Source organism: Tarenaya hassleriana, unplaced genomic scaffold (genome assembly GCF_000463585.1).
Source record: "Tarenaya hassleriana unplaced genomic scaffold, ASM46358v1 Cleome29, whole genome shotgun sequence".
Taxonomy (NCBI): Eukaryota; Viridiplantae; Streptophyta; class Magnoliopsida; order Brassicales; family Cleomaceae; genus Tarenaya; species Tarenaya hassleriana.
Window position 1 is genome coordinate 851,149 of NW_010966092.1, and position 17,387 is coordinate 868,535.

At 34.1% G+C, this 17,387-nt stretch overlaps 2 protein-coding genes and 1 long non-coding RNA gene across 10 annotated transcripts; 2 read left to right on the plus strand and 1 right to left on the minus strand.

Moving 5' to 3' along the window:
- Window positions 1-1,331: 1,331 nt before the first annotated feature.
- Window positions 1,332-4,797, plus strand: LOC104818265. 3 transcript variants are annotated; one of them, XR_772624.1, is made up of 12 exons: window positions 1,332-1,798; window positions 2,126-2,266; window positions 2,375-2,540; window positions 2,642-2,753; window positions 3,206-3,300; window positions 3,407-3,491; window positions 3,580-3,627; window positions 3,711-3,793; window positions 3,884-3,989; window positions 4,075-4,122; window positions 4,190-4,412; window positions 4,503-4,797. XR_772624.1 is itself a non-coding variant. In XM_010547770.1 (11 exons), exons 1-11 carry the CDS (start codon window positions 1,636-1,638, stop codon window positions 4,235-4,237), a joined length of 1,095 nt encoding a protein of 364 aa, XP_010546072.1. In that variant the 5' UTR covers window positions 1,332-1,635; the 3' UTR covers window positions 4,238-4,506. The 3 variants fall into 3 exon arrangements, 2 of the variants coding, with proteins under 2 accessions (XP_010546072.1, XP_010546073.1); XM_010547770.1 differs by having other exon boundaries at window positions 4,190-4,506; XM_010547771.1 differs by having other exon boundaries at window positions 3,735-3,793; window positions 4,190-4,506.
- Window positions 4,798-7,008: 2,211 nt separating this feature from the next.
- On the plus strand, window positions 7,009-9,325 carry LOC104818266. Of its 6 annotated transcripts, XR_772628.1 has the most exons (6): window positions 7,010-7,483; window positions 7,807-7,879; window positions 7,990-8,066; window positions 8,229-8,344; window positions 8,426-8,893; window positions 9,078-9,325. It is a non-coding gene; the product is annotated as an uncharacterized LOC104818266 (long non-coding RNA). The 6 variants fall into 6 exon arrangements; XR_772626.1 differs by having other exon boundaries at window positions 7,009-7,483; window positions 7,807-8,066; XR_772630.1 differs by having other exon boundaries at window positions 7,010-8,066; window positions 8,426-8,690; window positions 8,807-8,893.
- A 4,244-nt stretch (window positions 9,326-13,569) lies between these two features.
- On the minus strand, window positions 13,570-15,345 carry LOC104818267 (gibberellin 20 oxidase 3). The gene is made up of 3 exons (XM_010547772.1): window positions 14,736-15,345; window positions 14,317-14,638; window positions 13,570-14,230 (listed from the first exon to the last, which is right to left on the minus strand). The coding sequence occupies exons 1-3, from the start codon at window positions 15,293-15,295 to the stop codon at window positions 13,967-13,969; spliced, it is 1,146 nt and encodes a 381-aa protein (XP_010546074.1). The 5' UTR covers window positions 15,296-15,345; the 3' UTR covers window positions 13,570-13,966.
- Window positions 15,346-17,387: the final 2,042 nt, after the last annotated feature.

The window sequence follows — 17,387 nt, forward strand, 5'->3', positions numbered from 1 at the left end:
TGGATCAACGTTTCCATCATATATCATAATCATGTCATGTGCATGTATTGACATCATCATCTCAGAATTTATGCATGTTGACATCTAACAAGAGAAGATTGGTAACAAAACACTTCTCTATTGATACACTTGTAAACTCGAATCTTTGCCGGTGATCTACCGGTTCGGTTTTTAATAACCGAACTGAATAATTTTGTATTTTGATTTGATTTGATTTGGATGTTCGTTGGTTATTGAGATGGTACGTCTGTTTGAGATGATATAACCGAACTGGGCCACCCCTATGAGCCTCTAACTTCCATCAGCCCAATGCCATGTCATTAGTCTGACTAGGCAGCCTCGACCACGACACGTGTCCTCCCCTCGATGCCAACACGGAAAATTAAAACATATACAGGTAACTTTTTTTTTGGTATATCATATGTAGGTAACTTGGTAAAGTAATTGTTGGTCGAGAAGCGTGAATTATCGAAGTTACAGAAATGATGGAAATTATTGAAGTAAAAAAAATATATATAAGTTTTTATTAGATCAAATACAGGATAACCAAAGGCAGTGTATAGACAACATGTAGTTAGTAGGCCAACCAGTCATCATTTTGCTCTTTAACACCGATGTGAAATTTGTTCAATGAATGCCCTTTACTACCCTGGTTACACACTGTTTATGGCGTTTGAAAAGGTGGTAACTTTTTTTAAAATCGGGTGAATCGGAGTTTTAACCGCACAAGAGTCGTTTGTAAGATCAAAGAAAAAGTTAAAAACCAGCAAGATCGAGAGAATCTTTTGTCTCAGCTCATTCATTAGCCCAAAAGTTAAAAATTGCACCATAGAAGTGGTGAATGTATTCAAGTTCAAGTAAATTCAATTTGTGCATTGTTTTATAATCCATTCTCCACAAACTCGGTAAAAATTGTGAACTTCACATTGATGACACATTTATTATTTTTTTTATAACAACTCAAATGATGAATTTCGAAAACAAAAATTTAGGTGAGATTTGTTGGAATTTCCTGGAAACTTTCCGGGAAACAAAATAACATTTTACCACTGAATTTTCCGGGAAACTTTTGGATAGACCTTTTCTCCACAAAAAAAAAGGAAAACTTTTGGGTAAAAAATTTTAAATCCTTTCACAGGAGAGAGAGAGAGAGAGAGAGAGAGAGAGAGAGAGAGAGGCCAACATTATAAGGCCGTTGGAGAGAGATTGTTTCGGTCTTTTCTGCAAAAAACAATAAAGTTCAGGCCTATTTTGTAAATATAAAAAGTAACCCAAGTGAAAATTTAAAGACCTGAGCTGTTTGTTTAATTTCCTCCCAACGAAATTGGCGCCGTTTCCGTCCCCTCTCTCCTCTCCCTCCCCTTTCCTCCTCGGGAAAATTCTCTCTTATTCCCGAGAAAATTTCCGGAGATTTGATGGGAAAATGATCTTCACCGCCTCATGAATCGACGGGGAGAGTTTTCTGGATTCTCCTCGGAAATTATCCGGAAGGGAGGGGAAGAGGGAGAGAGAACAATAATTCAAGCCGCGAGGACATCGAGGTTTTGTTTGTTCTGATTGATTGATGCGAAACTCTGACACGGTTCTGTCTTCTGATATCGGAATTCCAACATTTCCCCGGGAACTTCCGACATAATGGATCCGGAAATGTCCGGGGCAGGGTTTACGGTTGAGGAATTCGACATCGATTTCGAGTACGACGCCCCTCGATTCTATGATTTCTCCAGACCGGAATCCGATTCGGAGACCAAAGAAGCCGAGCTCTGGTTCGAACGTTCAGGAGATTATCCTCCTTCTCGTAAGATAAATTCCCCTCTTTAAGTTTCAACGTCTCTGTTTGATTGTCGGAATCTTGTTCAGGATCTCAGTGCATGAAAATCCCACATTAAATCTTCACGTAAATCATGTACATAGCAAGATTTTGCTAGATGAACAGAACTTTTCCAGTTATAACTTTCCAGACAGAGATCTTGTTCTTCACTGTCTTAATTCCTTGCCTTGAACGTAAAGATTTTGCTCGTGGAGCCATGAAGACTGACATAAAGATTGGAATCTGAAAATAGAAAAAGTCTTTTTTAGTTTCTCATTGGATTTTCAAGTTCATTATATATGCGTTTTGGCTCAGGTTTTAGCCTACTGTCCAACTGGAGGAACGATTTCCTCGAGCAATTTATAAGCAACAACGGAGATTATAAAACGGGCGAGACTCGAAATCCCAACATCACATCCTTGAATGTCGGTTTGGATCGTGAAGATAAATACAACGGTAAAAGAGAATCCTCGCTTACCGATCTCTGTTTCTTGCTGTCTCTAAATTCTCTTCTGGTTTGTGGAAAAAGGTCACAAGATTCTGATTCTTTTCATCCGTTGTCAGGGTTTATATATTATAACGAAACTGTTAGCGATGTTCCGAGTACGAAGCCTAAGTCGAGAACTAAATCAACTGTTTCGAGGGTTTCGACTTTGACAAAACCTACCGCTTCTTTGTTGGCAAGACAGAATAAACCCTTAGACACTTACTCTACTCAACTCCTGAGAAGGTACCGCACGCTTTGCCCTTTCTTTTTCTTTTTATAAAAAAAATCGTGTTCTCGAATTATATATTTCTCGCCATTTTCAATCTGTTTGGAATGAATTTCAGATGTCAGAGGTCATTAGGGAAGCTCAACGACAAGATATCGTCCCTCTTACATCCTAGATCCCGAAACCAAGACACCGAAAGACGGAAAATGGAGGCGGGTTTCTTTTGCAAGGTGATCAAGTTTGTCTGAAATCGGTTACTGGTTTATCTGTTTGTCTTAAAAGATAGAATGGATTCTGTATGGACTGAAATCATTTCCTGACTGCTCGGTCAGCAATGTTGCTCTTATTCTTCTTCAAGCATGTCGACCTTTGGTTCTTTCCTTTTTAGGTTTTCCTGATAAATATCGGCTTTGATTGGTTACGTGAGATATCAATCCTCGTCCGATATGAATTCTCTTGTCATAAACTACGTTTACCTAGTGAAGTCTATACAATATCCTTGTAGGGTCAGGCTCTTTTTGTACAGAAATAGTATATATATATATGTATGTATGTATGTATGTATGTATGTGTATATATGATACATGGTATAAGTTTACATGTCTCTCAAGATCAACCATACTAAAGTTGTAATTCTTGAAGCAAAGGAAATAGCATTCTAACCAAAACTGCATTTTTACAGGCAGGTTGTGTCAACTCCAACGGCGGCAGAGCCAAAGTCACGGTTCCAAGAGAACCGAACCTCCAAACAGCACAAAGGGCTCGATCAAGACATCGGTAAGAACGATAAATTGATACCCTTTTAGTAATTTAAATGACATTCCTATATAAGTTGGCTACTGACAATATATTTCCTCCCGTTTCCTTTTCCGACGAGTTTCAGGTTTAAGCTTAATTCAGAAGAACCCGAGCAGCAGAATGCGAAATTGAATTCTGCTTCATCTAAAAGTCAGCCTACGGAAAAATACGTACGTTACCCCTCCGTGGTTGTTATTCTCAAATCCTTCGTTGCATGACCATAGAGCTCACAACATTAGGCATGTTCTGTTCTTTCAGGCATTTCACCAAAGGACATCTCTCAAAGCCTCTCAACGCTCTCCTAATGTAAGTTTCAAGCTTTACATACAGATTAAGTGGTGAAACCGACCTTTCTTCTGTGTATATATCTCACCTATATACACATACAGACATCAATAATCATCGGCTTGCAGGCTAAAAGTGCAACCCCTGATGACTCGACGAGGGAGAATGATACCACGCACTCGCAAATGTTTGTCCATTTCTCTAAAACTGCTTAAACCCCTTTCGCATCCTATGTCTTTTTTTTTAAAAGAAGAAAGTTGCTTGGCATATCGTGCAGGCTCAAGTCTCATGATCCCTCGACGGGTGGGAAGTTAAAAGGAATTCGCAGCATGAAAACAACCCCTAAAGCTTATGGATCTGAAATCTGGCTTCTGGACTCAAAGGTCATGATGATGATGCAGTTTCGTTTCTTAACCGATATATATATGTACACACACACAACTTAATCTCTTCCATTTTTATCGGCAGACATCAAACAAAGCAGTGGACATGAAACATGAGAACAGTTTCCCAAAGGTAAAAGTCTGAATCTTTTCCTAATGTAGTCCGTACTTCTTCCTGACTAGCGGCAATATGTCTTTAGTTCATCCAAGGAGTTCGAAGATCAACCAGACAGGGGCTTTTGAGATGAAACCAACCCTGCAATAGAATGAGAAACCCTATTTCCCCAAAAAGAAAAATTGCTCTCAAAGGAATATATACCTCATTGCACAGAAATGGCGATGAAGAGATCATATTGGAGAGTTTCCACGGGGAATCAAAGCTCTTGCGGAACTGACAGGAAATATCTCCCTCGATGTTAAAAGGTACATATCCACTTTGTTAATTGTTTCAAGTGTTCCACCATTCTTGTGAATTTCCATGTTGATAGAAATAAGATTCATGCATGGTTTCAGACAAGACTTCGTGATTCTTTGAAACGTCCAAAGAGATGTCGAGTTTGTATATATCGGTGAAATGGACCCAACCCATATAATAGCATCAAATTGTCTAAATTATGTATATATATTACGTCATGTAACCAAATGAAGTGTATATATATATGTGTTTGTGTGGAATGAATGATACATATCTTGAATAAATTCTAAAAATATAATTTTGATGGCTGAGATAGAAATCACGGATCTAAGCTAAAGAGTTAGAATGATATATTTTGAATCATACAATTCTAAACGTGTAATAGTTTAGTATGAGCAAAATGGTATTCTAAAATTAATTTTGAGGGGACCATATTGATTGTACACTTGGTGGTTGCTATTAGAATGAATATCTGGTTATTGATGGTTTGGTTCGGTTTAGTTTGATTTAGTCTGACTAGGATTTATTTTGATGAAAGAACAACAGAGAAAACGTTTCTTCCTTTCCTCTATATCTCTTCTCCTTCCTCTCTATATTGTAACTCTTGTTCTGATTTTTTTCTTCAAATATTTTTCATTTCAATGGTTTTTGATGTTTTTATATAGTTACCAAAGAGAAACTATCGAAAACATAGGCTTATTAAATAATAATGTTAGGAAGACCCACCTTTTTAATTTGTCTTTATCAATATTATTATTTGTTAATGATTACAGTCCATTTAAATAATTGTCTATACAGTTGGGTTTATTATAAAAAATACATTTATTTTGTTGTATAGACTTCATAACATACCATTCTATATTTTTTTTGTCTCATTAGTGATTATCGTGATATATTTTAGAATAATGTTGGTTACATTAGTTATATCGTTAAAATTATATGGTGGTCACTAAATTGATCATATCGTTTACATTTATATAGTGGTCATATTGATCACATAAAAATAGATTAAAAAAAATATAGTATGAAGTTTATATGGAAAAATAAGGTAGTTTGATATAATATCACTTTGGTGAAGCTGTAACATTTACTACAAATGTCACAAAGTCTTATGTTTCATGGCATGAGTTTTAGACAACAAACACGATATCATGTTTCCTAAAGTTTTTTTTCTTTTCTAAATCTTGTTAGTTTCCTCTAGATGTGTTAGCGATCTTTTTCTTAATAAAAAAGTGATGTCAGTTGGTTTGTCCCAATCTAGATCCAATCCATTTGGATTTCAAAAATAAATGGGTTAGGTTAGGTCGATCCGTTAATAACAGTGGATTAGATTAGATCGATCTATTAAATCCGTGTAAACCATATAAACCCATTTATATATTCACAAACTACTTATACATATGTATAACTATTCTATTAATATGTATACTCATATAACCTATGAATTATCATTTTAATATTCGATTTGGTTTATTCGATTCAATAAAAATATATACAAAATCGGATATTATATTATATTCGATAGTTTATAAAAAAAAATTATACATTTCTCAAAAAAAATCAGATTTTTTCGTTTTTTTAATTTGATTCGATGGTTTAGAAATATTGTCATTTAGATTTTTTGAACGGTTCGGTTAAAAAACGACACCGATTTTTTCAATACGATTCGATTCGAAAATAGTATCGAGTTTTCTGATATGATTCGAATTTTTTGGTACGATTCGATTTGGAATATTATCGAATTTTTTATACGACACGAAATTTTTCGGCACGATTTCGATGCGGAAACGGCACAAAGTTTTTCGGTACGATTCGATTCGGAACGGTATCGAGTTTTTTTATACAATTAGAATTTTTTCGTCACGATTCAATTCAGAAACGACACCGATTTTTTCTATACGATTCAATTTGAAAACAAAACCAACTTTTTGGCACGATTCGATGCGAAAACGACACCGAGTTTTTCGGTACGATTCGATTCGGAACTGTAAACTCTATACGATTCGAATTTTTCGATACGATTCGATTCGGAAACAAAACCGAATTTTTCGGTACGATTTGATTGTAAAACGATACCAAATATTTCGATTGAATTCATATACGCATATATGTATATATATATATATTAATTTTTTTTTTGGTTAAAGGTGCTGTAATATATATATTAATTTTTATATATCTAAATATAACAATTTTAATTAGTTACAAAATGAGTTTAATTTTAATTAAATATATAATAGATTTAATGGGTTAACCATTTAATCTATAGGTTGAATGTGTCAAAATCTATTTAATCAATTTTAAAAAATTAGCTAAATAGATGAATCCATTTGAGTTTATAGTAGGTTAGATTGAGTTGATCCGTATAACACGATCCATTTTGACATATCATTTAAATGATGTATCTGAATTAGTTTAATTTTGGATAATCATAATAAGTAGATTTTTAATATATGTATCAAACATATGGATCTCGATTCATGGCAGAATGTAAGTGACGATCCAAGTTGAAGAACGTAAGACTAAAACGTCGGACGTCAAAAATCTATTATTAATTTTCAAAAATCGAAATAAACAACCGAAACAAATCCAAACAGTCGGTAACCGCCCCTCTCTTTGTCCGAAAACGGAAAACTATATATAAAAGGAGAGAGAAACCCTACATTCCTTCTTCTTCGAGTTCTTCGCCTCAGTCACATCCAATGCCGTCCCTAGCTTTATCCGACAAGAATGAGGAGCGGAAGATGAAGGAGAGGAAGAGTCGGAGAAGAAGCGGAACGCGACGGAGATGGCGGAATCGGAGGTGGACGAGAGCGACACGAACTCGGAATTAGTGGCGCCCGCCGGTGAGTTCCGTGGCGGAGAAGAGGAGGAGAAACAAGAAGGCGGAGGTCGATGAGGATGAGTTGGAGTCCGAGGAAGAGCAGGAGAAACCCTAACGCCGTCGCGAAGTTTCGGGTCTCGGCTCCGGCGAGGGAGAAGCTGAAGGAGAAGGGAATTTCCAATTCGGGAAATGACCTTTGACATGGTCCTGGATGGCGATGGTTCTGATCTGGTCGGACGCGGTCGCACTGGCCAGGTATTGTCGGCCATCTTTGAAATCTTCTCCTGTCTGATCATCTGGGTAGAAACACATATGACGGGTTCTTGTATTGTGAATCTCCTAGTCGATTTTCTCCTTCACGTTTCACTAATTTAATCAAAGAAGAAATGCTGCTCAAGTTCAAAGCTTTCTCCTGTAGTTTGATTGTGAGAATTAGAACGTTCTTCCTATTGCCGCTATGATATATCCATCAAAGTTTGAAACTTTCAGTCGTGTGGCAGCTGAGTGACTATAAATTTATGAGGATTCTTGTTCTGTGTATTTTGAATTTCTGTATGATGACATTGTTCCTATATCAGCGGATTTGGCTGATCATGTTTGGTCTTGTGCTGGGTAAAAACACGCTGGCCTTTGTGTTAATTAGCCAAGCAGGTATGAGATTTCGGACAAAGGCTTAGTGTATTGGGATTTTTGTGTAATCTGCATTTGCTAGCAACGCCAGTTCTACGCTAAGGTTTTTGCTGACTTTGATGTATATGGAGGGGCGGTATGGCTATCTTCTTGCTGTCTCAAGAGTATAAAGGTAGATATTGTAGTTGGAACCCCTTGTCGGATAAAGGTAAAACCGTCTTTTTTTCATCCTTATTCTTCTCAGTTTGAGTGCTCCATAAGCTCCTTCGAATTCTGAAATTCGTGTATGCACGAAGATAAACACTTTTATGTAGTTCTTACAAGTAAAATTCCATTTATTGTACTGACCCTTTAACCAAATTTGGTGCAGGATCGTGTTGAAAGTCACAACAACATCAACCTGAGCTTTTTAAAGTTCCGGGTTCTTGATGAGGCTGATGAAAATGTCGATAACGGGGTTCGTTGAGGACGTTGAACTCGTAATGGGTACGTGGTTATGGTTTTGGATTCTTTGGAAACGTTTAATTTCCTCAGTCTTGTTTTGAAACTCACCATAATTTCTGTCAGTTTCTTCAGGGAAGGTGGAGGATGCTTCTTTTCGGCGCGAGATTTGGTGAAGAATGTGCTTCTCTTCAATATATGATCTTACTCTATTCTTGAACCAGCATCACTCCGATTGCCCGGTTGTATTTTTGCTGTTCTTTTCCCTTCTATAATTCATTTAGAATTTCAAGGCCTGCTTGCTGGTTTCTTGAGCCGAGCAAGAAAAACCATCGATCTTGATGGTAAATGCGAAGAAGAAAGCCAGCACCAATGTTTCTGTAATAGAGATGTAATCTTTATTACAGTCTTCTTACTTCACATGTTCTGTCTGTTATCGAGAGTGCAGTCCCGAATCATTTTTTTCTCCCTTTAATCCCTCTTTTAATCGATGTTTTGTCGTTGCAGGTTACTCTTTCCAGGTTTAGGAATGGGCAAGTTCTCATCAATGGTAGCACGTGGACTGTATATATCAACAATGTTCTCAAAATTACAGTATGGTTCTGATACTCTCCCGTGTTCTTGGAAGTGGAGAAATTAGTTTCTGTAGTTAAAGTGAGAAGTTGAAACTGAAACATGATACAGTTGAATACCCTTTAAGACCTATGTTCTTGTAAAAAAAAATAGATTTAGAATCTTCTCATATCCTTTGTTTTTTTTTTCTTAAACTTTATGGAAGATTCGCCTATGGCGTACTGAGGAGAGTCTTGCCGGAAGAGAAGGTTGAGTCAATAGAAGGGCAGATGGAACGGATGCTTCCACAATCAGATTCAGATATCTCTCCCAAGGTTGTAATAATTCGATCACGCCTCATCCTCTTTGTTAATATATTCGTTATAGAATCCGAGATTTTTGTTCTATCTTTTGGGTATATAATCGTCTGCTGAATGAATTATTTGTTTTCGTTCATTTTGATTTTGGGTTAAATCTTCTGAAATTTATAACTATCTCAGATATGGACAATGTGCAACCGAACAGTAACTTTGAGGTTTCTGTGACGAAATTGAATATAATTCATTTATTTGTATAAATTTAAGATACTATTCGTTTTTATGTGAAATATATTTGGAAGATTTACTCACATTCCCCCCCAAAAAAATACAATAATTTACCTGTCTTCTATTGGAGAACGAGGATTGTAGATGGGAAAAACTTAATATCATTGGATATACATATACGTATATATATGTATGCATTTAAGAAGTGGAATATAATTAGTGAATCCAAATATTAAAATTTTTTGTTTTATCTTTTTCACTGTCAGATTAAGACTAGAGGCTAAATGAATGGGTCACATACCCAATTGTTTAATTTTAAAAAATTCATTTCTTTATAAAGTTTATAAAATTTTAAATAGAATTGTTAAATATTCCATAGAAAATTAAGTTTTTCCCTATTAAAAAAATAAGTTTATTTCCAATTCTAATTTTTTTTGAATCCATTACTAACTAAGACTAAACAAAATATAGACTTGGTACATATTTCAACCATGCAGTTGAGGTTTCTAATATTGTATTCCCTTCCATTGCGTAAAAACCATTCATAGGGTTAAGGGTTATAATTCAAATGAGGAATGAAACATGGAGAAACAAAATTTTCTTATGAGTACGAATAGGTATGGGCGTCGTTATTTGAAATCCACGAATTTTTAGATATTCAATTTTACGGATATTCGAAATGCAGATATTCGCGCGCTATATAACAAAATTGAAGACTTTTGTGATGAGACCAAAAATCCAAACTACGGGTTCGAATTTTTTTTAAGGGAAGTTGGGTATACGAGTATGAATAAAATAATATTTATATCTTTGAATTTTAATATATTTTTAAATTAAATTATTAAAATATTTCTAAAATCAATAAAAGTCAATGGTTTTTTTAACTTTTAGCATGTTCGGGTATGGTGAGTAATTGAGTTTAACGACGGATATATAGACAGTAAATATCCGAATTTTATAAAGTTAAAAATAAGATAATATTTTTCTAAACACGAATACAGAATCATGTATCTTCAAAACCCAGAATACCCGATCTGTTTTCACATTAGAAATCTCAAAATAAGAACACGAACTGTCTTTTTTTTTTTTTTAAAGGCAGGAAGATTTGTGGCAATGTAGATAAAAGATCCTCAAATTCTCACGTGAGATATTTACATCGGTCAAGAAAAATTGAAATTAATTTCGTTTTCTTTTTCAAATTATATCGTAGTTGAAGAAAAATGAGACATGCGGAAATTAAAGATTAAAAATATAATTCTGAAAATGGATGGGCCATGCGGCCATTGCGAAAAATCGAACAAGGACAAACTATTGTTTTTCCCAATGTAAAAAACAATTATTTCACTTTTGTCGAGCGCTAGACCAAAGACAAAATATATGCATTGTCCATATGCTTTTTGGATTCTAGTTTCTGATGAAAAATGTAAAAAGTGAAAGTAAATCAAAAAAAAAAAAAACTGCCTAATTACTTGACTTTGAGAACGCTCCATTTTGACTAAATGATAAATTTTGTATTATACATTAAAATTTTGAGTTTGATGATGAAATTCTGCAGTTTTCATATGACAGCTTCTTTCATTGTTTTTAATTTCCATTTCAACTTTCGAGGAATAGTTTTATTTATGCAGTATATATATATATATATAGAGTGAGAGAGAGGGTCAGTGTATTATAAGATCGAGAACCGCATTTAATTTTAGTGGTTATGGTCACTTATAACAAATTCAATGTGGTATTATAACGAGCCAATCGATATATACATATATATAGTATATATCGTTGGATAAAAGATTGTTTATAAATATTAATAGTTTCGTAGATATTAACGTAATCTATACCAAGTTTGTCGTGAAGCGAGTGGGGGACAAAAGAAAAGACAATTTTGGACTTGTGGGTTGTGGCGGCTGATTCTCTCTCTATCTCTTTCATTTTTCTTTTTTTTTTTGGGCTTTTCTTACCTTATTTTATATACACCATCAAATACAAATTAAATTTTTATTACAGGGGTTGTCCATGAATCCTTCAAAATATTTTTCAATTACAATCTGAGTACGTATTTTGAGATATCATAAATATATATATATTATACATTATAAAAATCTTATTTAAGTCCTTTGAAGATCAATATGTAATTTTAACTCAATTTGTAATAGTAAAAGATCAACATTTTTTTATCTCGAATTGGAATCGAGATATAGAAAAAAATATTTAGATAAATAAAAAATTTATCAAAGACTGATTCCGAATCCGAAGAATTAATTGAATCAAATTATAAAAAAAAATGTATTTTTAGAATTGTACTTGGATTTTTATTTTATTTTGTGCACACACCCCTCATATATATATATATATTTTTTTTAAAATGAACACTCCTATATTTGCAAGAAAATTACAAGGATACGACAAAAACATTATCTTTGGAAAACCTTCGAATCTCCAGATAGATTTAGAGACAAAAATGTAGCAGAGTTATTTTTTTTTTTTGTTGGAAAAAATACAAAATGTAATAAAGAGTGTCGATTCCTAAATGGATATTGGAATCGGCAAATACTGTTCATAATATGTTGGTGGGCCATTTCCCTTTTTTGTTTGCTTTGTTCAGTACTCACTGAGACCTCAGGCTTTTTATTAACTCCAATCTTTGTTATTCACTCCACAAATTTATATTTCCTTTCGTTCAATAATCTCCCGTCTTTTAGCATATAATATATGGATTTTGATTAATTTCTAGGAGTTGTAGCATTTAGTACGTACGTGTATATATACGCTCGAATATTCGAGTTTGGTGATGCGAGCATGAGCTTGTTTGGTGATATATACGCTTAGTTTATCGATTACGTATATGATCAAATTTAAACCTTTTTATTAATCGCCGTATACGTATACGTATGATTACATAAAAAGTTGAAGGTATACACATATATATATATATATATATGTTATCAAGTTTAATAAATTCAAACTGCAATTAAAAATGAAACACATTTTTAAAGTTTGATTGGTGTATCACCTCTAAAAGTTTATGGTTTAATGTGGTATGGTGAACTCATAAAATGCAACATTTGCATATTTGGATAAACTTTTACGGAATACCAAACGAATTTAGAGATATGAGATGAAAAATGTATATGAATACTATTTTTTTCCCCTATATTCTAACCTTTATTTGGAGAGTTACATATTAATAACAAAAACCAATCAGAGTTCATATATATATGAGATTTGGTTTTATAATTTGATTTGATTAATATCAATAAAATAAAAATGGTTGATTTTTTTGAGATTTGATTTTTAATATCCATTGTAAAAAAATATTCAATTTTTTTTACAAATTAAAATTCTGTATCATTTTCACCAAACTTACAAACTTGACTTCAAGCTGTTAGACCCGTTTTGATTTTTTTAAATAAATATATACACACTAGATTATCTAGTGGAGCGCCACATGTATGGTATTGTGTGACAACAATGTATGCATGTTGTATTTGAATAAAATCATCCCTAATTTCCTACCACATCTTTGAGATTCTTACCATATCTTCAAAGACGAAGAGATCCAAAGATAAAGAAAAAAAAACGAGTATAAAGCATATATTATAAATAATAATAACTATTATTATTATTTTCATAAAAATAATTATTATTATTATTGTTATAAGTCGATCTTCAACTGATCTCATGGATAAATTTGTTCTATGTACCATAATAAAGTTTTTTTTTAATCATACGCTTTATTTATTATTCTTGCAATGAAGAGTGAATCTCGGGGTTGAATATAAATACGAAAAATATGTTATATATATGGTTTAGGAATTTTCTCCACGTGAAAGAAATTGAACTTAAAAACGAGAAGCAAGCAAGTTGAGGATATTCCTCTGTTTGTGTTTAATTAAATTAGTGGACCATTGGGTGTTCTTGCCTTCTCCAACCTGATCCACTTGATCTTGATAACCTTAATATGGACATCTTTGATGGTTACACATACATATACATACATATATATATATATATATGTATGTGTGTGTGTGTGTGTATATGCTTCTATACATTCTTAATTCGCATTCTATAGGTGCTATAGATTGTAGTTATTGTTTAATTAATTAACCCAATCCACAAAACTTGGTCATAACCTAGATATTGATGGGCAATGATATGATATTCAATTTTGGAACATACATTCATTAATAATGGCCATACATGTTTTTCTTATAACAATTTAAAATAATTTCGTACGAATAAAGAGAGCAACACAACGCGATTCATGTGAACATCCACTTGATCCTACAGCAGACCAAACATCATAAACAGAAACAAAAAACATCGTCTTTTCCTATTTCTATCCCTTTGTTCCTTCCCTCTTTCGATACAAAACCCAACTAAAGCCCCCTTTTCTTGTTTTCTCTTTAAACCCTTCCATAACTGGAAGTCACTTTCCCGGGCATCCACACAATGTCTACTCATTAACCCTTTTATTAATTCCCTCATATATATATATATATATATATGATTATAATTAATTAACATATTATAGTATTGATATTGATTTTTCTTGCTCGTAACCACTTTCACTTCATCCCCTATTCTGAAGCCATTTCGTGAATTCCTGGAGAGTGTTCATGTCGGATCTGTAATGCTTCTGAGTGAAGTGGAGGAACATAGACCATGTGAAATCAGGGTATGCTCTCTCTGTCTTGTCCCCGACCAATATTTCCTTCGGTGGCTCCACCACTTTATCACCCTTCGGACACAAGAAGAATGCCACCGATTTCCTCTCCCTCTCGCTGTTCACCACCGCCCTATGCAAGCAGCTCTTGTACTTCCCGTTCGTTAGCGCCTATACCACCAGATTATAAAAACCATAATTACTTGAATCTAAACTATACCCTGATTGTAAATATAATGCGTTCTTGTAGTAATTACCATTAGGGTATCACCGATGTTGACCACGAACGCTCTAGGGTTCGGAGGGACGCATTGCCATTGGCCGTCTACGAAGACCTGAAGGCCGCCGACTTGGTCCTGGTGAAGTATGGTTAGAGATGTCGGGTCACAGTGAGGTCCCGTCCCTAACACAAGGTCCGGCTGCTTGCATGGTGGATAGTAATTAAGCCTCAATATCGAATCATTCTCTTCGAAAAATTCCCTGAAACGGCTTCTTTCTATCCCGAGGCTCATTCCGAGTAGCTCCATGATCTTGAGAGAGAGATCACTCATGGCCTCACAGTACTCTTGATAAACCTTCCTGTGAATAAAAACTTTAGTATATACGTTTTCTAAGATTGATGTTGATCGGATAGGAGAAGAAGAAAGTTTATTCATGATTTACGATGTTTTCCTACCCGAATTCTTCGTATCCATCTCCCATGGTACCGTAGATGTAATCTTTAACTGTCTCGGAATGGGTTTTCTTGTCGGACGAGTAACAAAACGACAACGTTTCTTTCCAGGGGAGCTTCGAGGCGAACCTTCCGACAAAGCTGCTGGCGTAACCAGACATCTCTCCCCACTTCCTCTGCGCCCTCTTCTTCTCGCACGAAGGCGACGTGAAGAACGTGTCCATACACGTGTGGGCACGCGAAATGAGCCTCTCGTCCACACCGTGGTTGGTGACGAGGAAGAAGCCGTGTCTCATCCCGGCATCGGCCACGAGCCTGGAAGCCTCCGAGGCCGAGAGAGGATCGCCGGAGAGGAAACCCGCCAGATCGATTAGAGGGATTCGGAGCGTTGGGGAACTCATGGAGGGTTTTTCGTGGTCGGGCCAAAGGAACTGTGTCGGTACGTTTGGTTGGAGATTTAGGAGCCGTGGATCGAAGATCATGCCGGTCTCGTTGTCTTTATCTTGGTCGAAATTCAAAGGGAGAGGCATATTTGGCTGATTTCTAAGGCACTGCATTGCCATTGTTCAATGGGCCGATGCGGAGAGGAGAGAGAGGTCGTTTATATAGGTGGGGTATGCAAAAGTTTTCCATTTTTAAAAATTTTTTATTTATACAACACTTCATCCCTTATATTATATATTCAGAATTTCCAAAAAAAAAAAAAAAGAAGGATTGGACATCAAAATAAAAGAATATTTACAAATACATTGTTTCCGATAACCTAAGCTAAAATGTATAATATTGTCTTGGGGATAAGAAATTTACTCACAATATTGAGAATTTTTGGATCGTTTTCTATTTTTGTGTATAAAGTATAAACTATCATTTGGTATTTTCCATCTCAATTCGTAGTTAGTTAGTATCCCTCCTTTAATTATCTTTTTAGATTTTTTTCAAGAAATTATAAAAAAATCATATATATCTTCATTAAATTATTTCGCAATAATACCCTATATTGAAGTTGGGTCATTAAAATCAAGAGTAAAATTGAAACCTTTTTTTATATAAAAAAATTATCTTGAGAATTTAAACGAAATCTATTAAATAATAATAAAAATATTTTCTAAAGGTTCTTCTATTTAAAAACAGAGAGTGTGTATTATAGTTAATCATAGATTAGAAAACTGAAATGAAATGATTAAAATTACTGCAAATCCAAACAAACTATTTAAAGTTCAAATGTTATGTACTATATTAATATGTTTAACGCATTTAAATTTTGCATCGTAACAAACATGTCAAGCTGATTATATATAATTTATTTATTTAGGCTTTGGGAATTAATAATATATATATATATATATAATATATATATATATATATATATAAATAAAATTCGATTCTAAGATTGATAGGACACCAACGCGCCATGGAATAACTTCTCCATTATATAAATATGAAAAGGGACTTATTTCCAACATCGCATCTCTCTTTTATAAATTAATGTTCCAAAACGTTACATCTTAATTAAGAACCCCTCGAACGAAATGATACGTTCCCTCGAAGAACACCGACATGAACTGAACATTCGATGAAAGAAAACACAGCTTTTGTTTTCTAATAAATATCGGATGCTGGCAGGAATTAAAACCTCTCTTGTTAAATGGGTTTAATCCAACCCAATCTAATAATATTGTATTATGGATAAACCTATATTTGGTTAATTTGGGTTAGATGAGTTTAAACTCGTTTGGGTTATAGTTTTAACTGGTTTACCCATCTGATCCAATAAATCCATTTTACTTTTAATCTAAATAATTTGAAGGTATAAACAAATCACGAATCGAATCCGAATTATATTTAAAATCGAACCGAATTCGAATTGAATCCGAATCGAACGGAATCGTATATTCGAATATGAATTGAATCCGAATCAAACGAAATTTCATGTAAAAACCAAATTTAAACCAAATGGAATTATATATAAAAATCGAATTCGAACCGAATCGGAATCAAACGGAATTCTATGTAAAAACTGAATCAAAATCAAACAAAATTCTATGTAAAATCAATTTCGAATCGAATATGAACCAAACATAATTATATATAATAATCGAATTCGAATCGAATCAAACGGAAATATATTTAAAATCGAATTCGAATCGAACGTAATCATATATTCAAATTCAAATCGAATGGAGTTCTACATAAAAACCGAATTGAAACGAATCATATCGAAATATGTTAATTAAAAAATCAATTAAAATAAATGGGTTAATTGAGTTTAAATGAGTTAATTGGATTAATCCAACCCATTAATTTGGTTTTGAAGATATTATTAATGATTTGGGTTAACCCAACTCATTAATTCCAATAACCCAAATGAGTTGTCACCAAAAGGGTTGATTGATCCATTTTGACACCCCTTAAAGGATCCATGGGAATCGATGGTAATATATTGTCCATTTCGTTCACTTCCCTTCAATCAAACCTGTTTAGCTTCCGACCACTACAAAAACACAGATGGGTTTCTGTTTCTACCTCCACTTTGCATCTCTGACTGATCAGATCCGTATTATTTTGTTGGAGATTCCGGATTTCGATTAGATTAGTTTTGATTATGTGTTTTTCGGGTTTACAAAAACTATACTTAACCGTTTTTGGAAGAAAAAG